The sequence below is a fragment of the Miscanthus floridulus genome, chromosome 11, assembly GCF_019320115.1.
Source record: "Miscanthus floridulus cultivar M001 chromosome 11, ASM1932011v1, whole genome shotgun sequence".
Taxonomy (NCBI): domain Eukaryota; kingdom Viridiplantae; phylum Streptophyta; class Magnoliopsida; order Poales; family Poaceae; genus Miscanthus; species Miscanthus floridulus.
The window spans coordinates 68,446,613-68,457,998 of record NC_089590.1 but is presented as its reverse complement, the minus strand read 5'-3'; the positions used below and the strand labels follow the sequence as shown (position 1 = coordinate 68,457,998).

The 11,386-nt window shown below is 46.2% G+C and overlaps 2 protein-coding genes across 2 annotated transcripts; both read right to left on the bottom strand.

Moving 5' to 3' along the window:
• Window positions 1-4,202: 4,202 nt before the first annotated feature.
• On the bottom strand, window positions 4,203-5,925 carry LOC136492794 (uncharacterized). Its single transcript, XM_066488813.1, has 3 exons — window positions 5,274-5,925; window positions 4,409-5,191; window positions 4,203-4,304 (listed from the first exon to the last, which is right to left on the bottom strand). The coding sequence occupies exons 1-3, from the start codon at window positions 5,904-5,906 to the stop codon at window positions 4,203-4,205; spliced, it is 1,518 nt and encodes a 505-aa protein (XP_066344910.1). The 5' UTR covers window positions 5,907-5,925.
• A 1,941-nt stretch (window positions 5,926-7,866) lies between these two features.
• LOC136492126 (uncharacterized) lies at window positions 7,867-10,562 on the bottom strand. The gene is made up of 3 exons (XM_066488251.1): window positions 9,942-10,562; window positions 9,519-9,666; window positions 7,867-7,904 (listed from the first exon to the last, which is right to left on the bottom strand). The coding sequence occupies exons 1-3, from the start codon at window positions 10,560-10,562 to the stop codon at window positions 7,867-7,869; spliced, it is 807 nt and encodes a 268-aa protein (XP_066344348.1).
• Between the last annotated feature and the right edge of the window lie 824 nt (window positions 10,563-11,386).

The following is an 11,386-nucleotide window of genomic DNA, read 5'->3' as shown; positions in this document are numbered from 1 at the left end:
TAAAACAAGTATTGAATTGCTCAAAGTAAATACTCAAAGTAAGTGCTCAAAGTAAATAGAGAGAGAAAGGAACGCGGCGATGTTTTGCCGAGGTATCGGAGAGTCGCCACTCCCCACTAGTCCTCATTGGAGCACCCGCGCAAGGGTGTAGCTCCCCCTTGATCCGCGCAAAGATCAAGTGCTCTCTACGGGTTGATTCTTCGACACTCCGTCACGGTGAATCACCCAAAACCGCTCACAACTTGAGTTGGGTCACCCACAAGCTCCGTCGGGTGAACACCAAACTCCCAATCACCACCAAGCCGTCTAGGTGATGGCGATCACCAAGAGTAACAAGCACGAACTCTCACTTGACCACGCGAAGCCTAATGAGAAGATGGATGCACACTTTGCTACTCTTGATTTGCTAGTGAGGCTACTCTCTTGGATTCTCAAATCACAAACACCTCACTAGGACCTTGCTCTTCTTAGCACTCACAAACGTGTTTCTCAGCTGTTGGAATGAGCAAAAGTTACTCCACTCACGAGTGGAGCTTCTATTTATAAGGCAGCCTAAAAAACGAACCGTTATGAGCTTCTGCGGGATGACCGGACGCTCCGGTCGTGATGACCGGACGCTCCGGTCAGTTCAACCCGCGAACCAGTAGTAAAGAGTCGACCGGACGCTGGCAGGGTCCGGTCAGCACTGACCGGACTCGTCCGGTCGCATAAAACCCTTACTGGAACCTTACTGGACTCGACCGGACGCTGAACCCTCAGGGTCCGGTCAGTATTGACCGGACCCGTCCGGTCACACTTTCTCAAGACTGGACCCTTACTGGAGTCGACCGGACGCTGGCCCTCAGCGTCCGGTCACATGACCTTCCAGCGTCCGGTCACACCAGACTTGATCACCTTAGTCAAATGAACTGACCGGATCCTGCGGCCAGCGTCCGGTCAGTGTTTGACCCTCCATTCACTTCCAACTTTCGAACATATGTGAATGAAGTTTGCTCCAAAGGATCTTAGGCATTCTTAGGAGCTACCTAGAGCTAGTTTTAACAAGTGTGCACCACACCTAACTCACTAGACTCAACTAGGTCAAGCTACCCGTTCATACCCCCCTTCATAGTACGGCAAAAGGAAAAACAAAGTCCTAAACTACTCTAAGTGTCTCTCCAACTCCAATTGACACTTAGAACTAGTCATCCTTAACCTTGTCGTCCATCCTTTGAAAACCGAAACGATTTCCATCGTAGGGGCATGACAACCTCGATTGCCCAATCGATCTCCATTACCATGACCTAACTTAATTGCCTCTGCAAAACACACGTTAGTCATAGTAATCTTGTATTGACATTAATCACCGAAATCTAACTAGGGGCCTAGATGCTTTCACACAACCGCTCACACTATGATTTGGGTCATCCACAAGCTCCGTCAGATGATCACCAAGCTTCCAATCACCATCGAGTTGTCTAGGTGATGGCGACCACCGAGCCGTCTAGGTGATGACGATCACCAAAAATAACAAGCACAAACTCTCACTTGACCAAGACAAGTCTAATGAGAAAGGTGGATGCACACTTGCTACTCCCTATGCACTAATGAGGTCCTTAATCTTGGATTCTTAAATCTTAACCACTTCACTAGGCTCTTGCACTCCAAATATGTTTCTCAGCTGAACAAATGGACAAGAGAGCTAAATTGGACGAGTAGGAGAAGTATTTATACTCCCTACTTCAAAACATACCCGTTGAGGTCCAACTTAGCATTTTCGGGGTGACCGGACGCTCAGGTCAAAGTGACTGGACGCGTACGGTCAGTAGTCAACGGCTACATGACGTCAGTACAGTCAGTAGACTAATACAGAGACCGAACTCTGACCGGCGTCCGATCGTCACCTACCTGACGTGTCCGGTCAACTATTTCCTTCTCTGGATGCTTTCTGTTGTCGACCGGACGCGACCTCTAGTGCGTCAGGTCACAGTAGCCAACACCTACGCATCCGGTTCTGGCCAGGGCCAGCGTCTAGTCGCTCCTCAGTTCCTGCTGCGCGTGCCAAGCAACTGACCTGACACGTCCGGTCCCATAAGGACCAGCGTCCGGTCACTGTCTTAATTCCATTCACTTCCAATTCGAAAAACTTTGTGAATGAAGTTGACTCCATCTAATCTTTGGGTTATCCCTGAGCTAACTAATGCTAAGTTTTACAAGTATGCACCACACCTAAACCATTAGACTCACCTAGATCAAGCTACTAGTTCATACCGCCCTTAATAGTACGGCCAAAGGAAAAACAAAGTCCTAAACTACTTTAAGTGTCTCTCCAATACCAAATGACACTTAGAACTAGTCGGTCCTTAATCTTGTCGTCCATCCTTCGAAAACCGAAACAATTTGCATCGATAGGGGCATAAAAACCATAATTGCCCAATCAATCACCATTACCATGACCTAACTCAATTTGCCTCTGCAAAACACACGTAAATCACAGTAATCTTGTGTTGTTATTAATCACCGAAACCCAACTAGGGGCCCAGATGTTTTCAAAATAAAACAAAGAAAAAATGAAACAAAAAATAACTACCAATTACGAAAGACATTTGAACCTAATGAAACTGAAGTACTGAACCTGAATCTCTGAAATAGATAATGAAACACTGCATATTTTCTGGACAAAGTTTTTCATTATCTGACCATTCAATATGCTCACTCAGTATTCCTGATAAAATTCAGTATCATAATTCTGTATTCCAATTAAGCATCATGTACATCCACACAGTCACCTAATAAGGGGGCCCACAGATTATTGCTGCATCAGACTGAACGCAAATGCACCACATTGCAATCACATTGTACTCTAGCAATGGAAACTGATCACCTGCAACCTAGCAATTATTTTCATCTTACACATCTGAATGCTTAACACATGGCAGCGAAGTTGATGGCCTTCAGATCAAACAGCAGGAGGGGGGAACGAATATGTGAGTCAGTTGTGCAGCGGATCTTTGCAGAGGAAATCAGAACGAATACACCTTGGTAACAGGAATCAAAATCTACTAGTACCAGCATAACAGCACAGCTCATCTGATCCAAGCACCAGGAGCACAGGGCCGGCGACCTCCGGCGAGCCCCAGCGGGAGGGGCGCTCGCGGGCTCGCGGCTGGAGAGAGAGCAGACGTCGTGACCGGCGTCGAGGTGGGGGAGGACCGCCAGGCCGCCACAACCGCTGTTGGGGTCGGAGCCCAACCACGTCGGGGCATATGCAGAACAAGCGGCGATCTGGACGCGCGGCGGAATCCAAGAACTTCCTCTGTCGTCGTCCGCCGCAACTCCTTCCACCGTCGGTCGCCGGCTGCGCTTCCGCCACCAACGCCGGATTCGTTGACCCGTATGCGCTGTCGGAACGAAGGAGAAAGAAGCAGCGTTGGGAACTCGGAGCGCTGGCCGCAACGTTGGATGAGGGGTGTCTGCTGGCCCGGCCTGTCGTGGCCTGGTGTCGCGCGGTGGAGTCGGAGCGCGACCCGTCGCTTGTTAGACTCTGCGAATAACTTTCCCAAATCCAATGTGCGCCGATCCTCCACAGAGATCCAGCCTAGCGATGTGACTTGTGGGCCTTGGAACTTCATGGGCTGAATATGCCTGGTAGCTCTTAGTAGGCCCATATGGCCGGTACTGAATACTGAATTACTGATTAACGCAAATACCACGCTGTTCTTTTTCTTTTCCTTTGACAGGATAAGATAATACCACATGGACTGGTGAGATGAGAGAGCAGAAATCGGGAGTAAATAAAATATGAGGTACCCTATTATAAAAACAAGCACCTTGTGCGGCATGTGCAGTTAGCATCGAAAAATCATATCAACCAGACGGAGCCAAGGGCCAATCTCAAAGGTGGCCTGCGGCCTTGCCGTATTCCCAACGGGAAATATGGACGTCTCAATTTTTGGCAGAGGGGCACGCTCACGCTTTCGAGTGACCCTACCAACGCTCGCTTCAAATGTTTATGTTACGCTCGATTCAAATTTTTATGTTATGCTCGATTCAAATTTTTATATGTTTAAAAATATGTTTATCCTCAACTGTAGTAGGTACCAAATATCTAACTTACAAATCCAGCAAGGGGAACACAGATATAGTTACTGTGGCTAATTATTGAGAAGAGCAGCGACACTGATATAGTTATTGTGGCTAATTATTGAGAAAAGCAGCGACTGCTAATATCTGAGATGGTTCAGCTTCTTGATCTTCTTAGGAGGCAGAAGCACAGAGCTGAGTGTGTTGCGACTCAGCAGCGCAGCCCTTTGTAGCTCCATAACCTGTTCCAAGTACCAGTTGCACAGAGAAGTGAATAGTCTAGCACAAAGCCAAAAAAAGTAGCGAGTTATAAAGCTGTACTAATAAACTGCGTAGCACTAAATACCTGGGACTTGGTCAGTGTGATTTCTTTCTCCACAAGATTCGACGTCTGAATTTTGGCCTCACTAACAATCTTAACAGTGGATGCTAAGGAGAGTGGAAGAACACGCAGGTCATCAGTGACCACGAATTTCGTATGCTTCCCGTTCACGTATGCATCTCCTTTTTCGCTTCCACCTATTTGTATCTTTGGATTCACCTCACAAAGTTTACTGGACTTCACCTTATTTGTGCAAATATGATAACTACTATAATAATCGTACCTATGACAACGGTCACAATCTGAAAACCTTCCAATCTTGAAGCACGAAAAGCAGGCATTGATCGTCAGTTCTCTTGGAGCTAATTCGTCAACCTGAAGGATCTTAGAAGCGCAACACCCAAAGCAGGGTGGCAACTTCGGAGCCAGTAGGACGCTCTGGCAATCTTGTCTGACGAATTCTTTAGCACTCCCATCTATGCTCTTGTAAAGATTATCGAGGCAGCCTTTTGCTGAGCACTGACCAAATGACTTCATTAAGGATCCCAGCGGAATGCTTAGTAAGCCAAAGAGACAATCCACAAAATCGCCATCAACTTCAGCATACAGCATAGCAGAGTTGTTTTTCATCTGAAGAACCCTGATCTTCAGATTTCCTAGCCTTTCCTCGTCCCCATCTTCTTGTTTAGGATTCAAGTCCTGAGCGAGCGTGCCTAGGCTTGCATCATCGTGTGGGACAGGAACATCGAAATAGTGCTCTGTTAGAGGTTGCTTGGATGTCAACGATCTCTTCAGCAAGCATGTTATCTTCATGAAATGGATCGTTAAGTCGGTAAGTTCATTGACAAAAAAAAAAAAAAAAAGAATTTGAGCATTGTGATAGACAAACCTTTTCTGAACTGAACTGTACAACCTGCTGCTCAAGAACAGCTGGATCCCGCACACCAAATTTCTCGAAGAGAGACATCATAAGAGAGGTTGACGCTGGCGCAACCTGGAGATCATCGGTGACGATAAACTTCAAGCATCCTTTGACGAAAACTCCATCCTCCGAACAAGCAGCAGGAGCGGTTTCAGTGTCACCGTCGTATTTTCTGCACTGCCCAAAGGACTCCATGACCTTTCCGCATTTGCAGACCGTGTCAGGGATCGAACTGATCCCGTTGTCGCTGCAGGATGTGTCTTTGCAGACGTAGACCACCCTTGGAACGGTGTCATCGACGTTGATCTTGAGCCGACAGCAGTGGCTGGAAGCCGCGTTGATCGGTTTCAGAAGCATCGCCTTGCAAGCCTTGGTCTGGAAGTATTCCGTGCTGAGATCCTCCACGCTCTTGTACACCTCGTCGAGACACCCCATCTGAGACTGCTTGTCCAGCAGGCGAACGATGGTGCCGAGAGGCATGGTGAGGAAACCGAAGAGCACGTCGATGAACTCCTTGTCGGACTCTGCGAAGAGCACCTTTCTCTTCTCCTTATCCACGAACAGCTTCACGCCAATGGTCGGCGCTTCATTCTTAGCCATGGTGGATTATTGGTGGTGATTTGGCTTGATGAAGTGGTACGGTTTCTTCTTGTGCTATATGAAACATGCAAGTGTGATCCCTTAAAATACCTGGTGCAGCCGGCGCTGAATGGCCCTGGAATCTGACAGGCCACAGTATAGAAAATGAAACGACAAAAGCCTCTTTGCAGTTCGCACGAAGAGTCGGGCATTGAAGCGCTAGTTACTTCAGAAACTTCTCGCTTTCCTGTTTTCCACATGGAGAATTTAGGGCTGCCATTCAATCCAGAGGCGATCAGTTTCCTATTTCTGTGAACTGCATTTCATACCGATGCCAATTGCCAATTTATATATCGTTATAAAAAAAAAACTAGCCCGTGATACGAGCCATAACAGGCTTTCAGCCAATTTAGGCCCATAAGTCAGCCCTCCAAGCCCGTCAAGGGGCAAGGCCCCGTGAATTACCTTTGTTTCTACACCTTTAGGCAGTTTAAATGGCGATTTATAGCCCTTTGACGGCTAAGGAGAATGCCGATGTTTCGGTTCATATGAAACATGATACATCGCAATTTAAAGTGCATTCAATAGTTGTATTAGATAGTTTAGATATAGTGACCCACTAATTCGAGCTGCACTGAGTGACTTTGACAACAACAAATGTTAGTGGCATGATTTTTTTATGAGGCACTAACATGAATACAGGATCATAGATAGAACCAAGCGACATTTGTGTTCATACTAAATAGAATAAACTATGAGATGGTTACTTGATAGTTTGAATTTTGTGCTTTTGTCGATGTCAGGTGGCCTTCTACACAGTCATGATCGTCAACCAGGGCTTTCGATTTTGTTATTAGAAATTTTTCGGCCACCCCTGAAATTACCAAAATTCGACAAAATTTCACTGATTTTTTGAGACTTGAACATGAAGTATGATATTTCTAAAAATTTTAGCTCTAAACAAAATGTTAGCGTAATTTATGAGTCGGCATCTATTGAGTAGAAGAATATACAACTTAAATAAACAATACAAAATGTGAGTCTAGAGTTATATAGTACATGTATTGGTGTAATATGGACTTTTTTTTTTCTTTTGGCCACCTGCAAAATTACTAGAATTCGTGAAATTTTGATGAAATTCTACCAAAATTTTGAACCATAGATAATTGAAGCATCTATTAGCAAATAAACACCACAGTGGACCATGGAAAATTCAAATAATTAACTCCAATCTATGCATAAGAAGGTAGAGCATGATTTTAGGACAAATCTAAAACACGTTTCATATTTTCTAAGCTAAAACAATTTTTCTATGAAGCTTCTAAACTAAACCAAGATTTAAGATTTTTAATTGCATAATTTTTTCATAATATTTAAGATTTTTAATTGCATAATTTAGGACGGAGGGAGTACATCGCCCTCACTTTTGCCAATTACGAGTCGTGTCGAGTTATCTTTTTGCAAGAACATGTCCGTTGACGTGGGGTCGAGTCAGCCCTCACTTTCGCCAATTACGAGTCATCTTTTTCAAGAACACATCCGTTGACACGTGGTCATCGAGAGACCTTGGCTGGTCTATGAATATTGGCTCCCGCGCTTGGAAAACGTTTTCACAGACTACGCCTTGTAGTGTGCTTGCTCTGCCGGAACAGAGGCTCCAACACAGATCAAGGGGAAATCCGTACTCCGTAGGACAAGTTCTGACGATACATAAGAGCTCAATTTTATTGACAGCGAATAGGATATTGTGAGAACGCAATAGATGCCTCCATCACGAAGGCACGTTAGCAAGTACTACTAGTACATTTTACTGATGCAGTATGCAAACACGGAAGGAGGAACGCGCTATGCTTCCGATTCCCGGCCTCAGATGATGCAGTGGCTGTCTGGCGGATGAGTTTGGCGACAGGTGAATCTCTCAAGTCTCAAGTGATGGGGAAACCGCTTCTTTTTAGGATGCAGAAGAACGCTGCTGAGTGCCTCACGAGCCGCTATTGCAGCTCTCAGTATCTTCAGGACCTGCACAGGCAGAGGCAGAGGACCTGGTGAGAACCTAAAACTAAAATCAGGAGATTTGAAAAAAGGGATTGAATCTATTCTTTTTTTTTTGAAAGTGGAATCTATTCTTTACCACATATTGTTCAATAGTAGTAATAGGTCGAGAATTACCTGAGTTATGTCGAGACTGAGTTCTTTCTCCACGAGTTTCTCCTTGGGAATATTGGATGCACGCATGACTTGGAGTGTGTTGGCCAAGGAGAAATGAAGGATGCGCAGGTCGTCGGTCATGATGAAGTTTCTTAGCCCTCCCTTGATATATGCTCTACTAGTGTCATGTACTCCACTCGTAGATTTCGGGTTCGTCTCGTAAAACACATGGCAACGATGAATATATGAAGAGCAAGTGCATTTTTTGTCACCCCCAACCTTGAAGCACTGAAAACACATGTCGAGCAACACGCTTCTAGGATTTGATTCTTCAACTTGCAGCGCTTTGATGCTGCAACCAAAGAAGGGCGCCAACTTTGGAGATAGCAGCAAGCTCCGGCAATCTTCTCTTATGCATTCCCTTGCACTCCCTTCTACACTCAGGTAAAGATTATCGACACATCCATTTGTGGGCCACTGACCGTAGCACTTGATTATGGAACCAAGTGGAAAGCCAAGGAGGCCAAATATAAGATCAATAAAATCTTGCCCAACCTCCGCATAGAGTACTGCCGAGTTATCTGCAGTCTGAATAAGCTTTATCTTGAGAGAATTTTTACGGTGCTTGAAAATAATGAGAGCCTTTTGTTCACTTAGATCTAATGGTTAAAAATAGGAAGGAACATAATAAGAAGAACTTAAGTCGTGGGACGGAACTTAAATTTAGTGGGTCCAGAACTGATTTCTATTTTTCCCCCTAGAATCCATAAACAGTATAAAAACACTTCTGTGTTCATTAGAGGAAGCACATTGAACTCATTGCCGGATTTGGTTCACAGTAAGCTAAGAAGTTATAAATTGAGTTTTTCATTCAAGCTTGCATCAGGTTTCCGAAATGCTTGAATCCACAAATTCAGTATTGCCAATTACCATCTCAGGCTTGAATCGTTGATTGGTCATCAGTCTTGTCGTAGTGAATGTGGTTCATCTAGAACGGTTACATTGGATGAGGATGGAAATCTCATTGCCAAGCAGCCCCTGCTAAGCTCAGTGCCGTCGAGCCCCTTGAGACAGTTGGTAGCGAGCCACGGACAGACCGGCGGCCGCGGTGCGCCCCATGCAGGCGGGCAGGCGGGTGCCGGGTGGCGTCGATCCCTCGCAGCCAGCCAAGCCGCAGGCTCTTGCAGGCGGGCGCCGACGAGCCCCTGCAGGCAGGCCATGGTGAGCCTGGACAGACTGCCGGCGCTTTTGCGCCTCGTGCAGGCTAGTGGCGGCGGCGGCGAGCCGGCGAACCGTCTCCGACGCTGATGCATGTGTGCGTTCGGTGCAAAAGGAAAAGATAACGATTAAAGGTAATGCCTGCACTAAAATGACTAAACTATCCTTAATTATATTTAATTAGTTACTTTTAAATCATACCGCTAATAAAAAATTCCACACCCAAGCACCTAAAAACATCTCATATCTTGATAACATTGAACTTACGTGCGTCGTTGCTTTCTTCCTTCGGGAACATATTTACTGGGAGCTTTTCTAGACTCACAGGCACAGCATCCGGCGTGGCAACAGCATCAAAATACAGGCCAGTTAAAGGTTCCTTGGAGATCAATGTTCGCTTGAGCAAGCTGATTACCTGTAAGAAACGGATATATTGATCACTTAAATGAAGTTCAAACATCAGGCTTTGTTATGGTACTTAGTTTTTTTAAGGAACACTGGAGGGTCTAGGTGCCCCTACAGCCAAAAAGATGCATTAAAATAAAAAAGGGGAAGCAGGAGGATCTATGGTACTCAGAAGTGACTGTGGATTGAGGATCTGGATATTAATTATCACATATTACTTCCTTGGAGGTAGGAGTCTAGGAGAAATACGGAAACTATCTTGCAGTTGAGACTTGAGAGACTAACCTTGCTGTAATCGAGATGCAGAAACTCCTCCTTAATATCAGCTCCCTCATTTAGCCCAAACTTCTCGAGCAGTGAGAACACAAGACATGTAGAAGCAGGAGCCACTTGGAGATCATCTGTTATGATTAGCGTCCGACCACTTTTGACAAAAACCCCATCAACATCATATCCAACCGCAGCATTACCATTCCCGGGCAATTCCCGAAGCATACACTGCAGACCTTTACAACTTTTGCAAATAGCATTATGAACTGAACTGAAGACACGCTCATGGCAAGTCGTACTCTTGCAAACATATATTGATCTAGGATTTGTATTGTCAATCTTCACTTTAAGTCGACTGCATTGAGTTGCAGCAGAACTGAGGGGCGCAAGAAGCATGGTCTTGCAGGCCTCGGTCTGGAAGTGCTCTATGCTGAGACTCGCGACGCTCTTGTACACCTCATCAAGGCACCCTAATCCAGATTGTTTGCCAAGAAGCCGAACGATGGTGCCAAGAGGCAGCGTCAGGAAACTAAAGAGCACGTCGACGAAATCCTTGTCAGATTCTGCAAACAACACCCTTTGCTTCTCCTTATCGATGAACAGCTTCACTGCAACTGTTGGTACATAGCTCGACATGGTGTACGCGGGAGTCTGTATGTGGGCTGTTCGGCTGAACACAGCAAGGGGAAGGCAGCACCAAAAAAGCCCTCTGTTGTGATACTGTAGCTGCTGCAGGTGCAGGCACCGAACTGTTCACCTGCAGCACTGTAGGCACATGCAGTGGCCGGCGCAGAGTCAGCCCTGTATGTTATCTAGTCACTGTTGCAGCAGGGCAGCTGTATTGGGACTAGATGGATAGAGTTGTATAAATAGACTACCACGGCAACTCAGTAAAGAAAGCTCAGATTTGCCATCTCACAGACAGGGCTTCGGCCAACGCTGGTGTCTTGTATTGTGCGTGCATGCTCTGTTCTTCCTTCTTCTAGCTCAAGCCATAGTATGTGGGGACGGACAACGCTTATTCGTGGTCGGCACGGTTAGTGGATGCCCGACAACACTAGCGGGTGCTCGGTAAAACTGGTGAGTAGTTCACTCACCTGAGCCGATGATCCTGTGGGCCAACAAGTGGTATCAAAGCCGTATAAACGCCGTCGCCAGACTAACCGCTGGCAATGACGAGCGGTTCGGAGATGGGCGACAACAGTGTCACTGCTGTGGCTGTCCAGCTACGACCGGAGGTCGTTGTTCGCACGGTGCGGGAGGTCAGCGGTACCAGTTGGCCGACGCTGACTCACACCAACTATGGAGAGTGGTCGGTGACCATGAAGGTCAAGTTTAGAGCCCGACGGCTCTGGAATGCTGTTGACAAGGGCACCGACATTGAAGAAGATGACATGTCAGCGCTGGAGGCTATCCTCGCTGCTGTACCGGTGGAGTACAGGGAGCCGTTGGGGACGAAG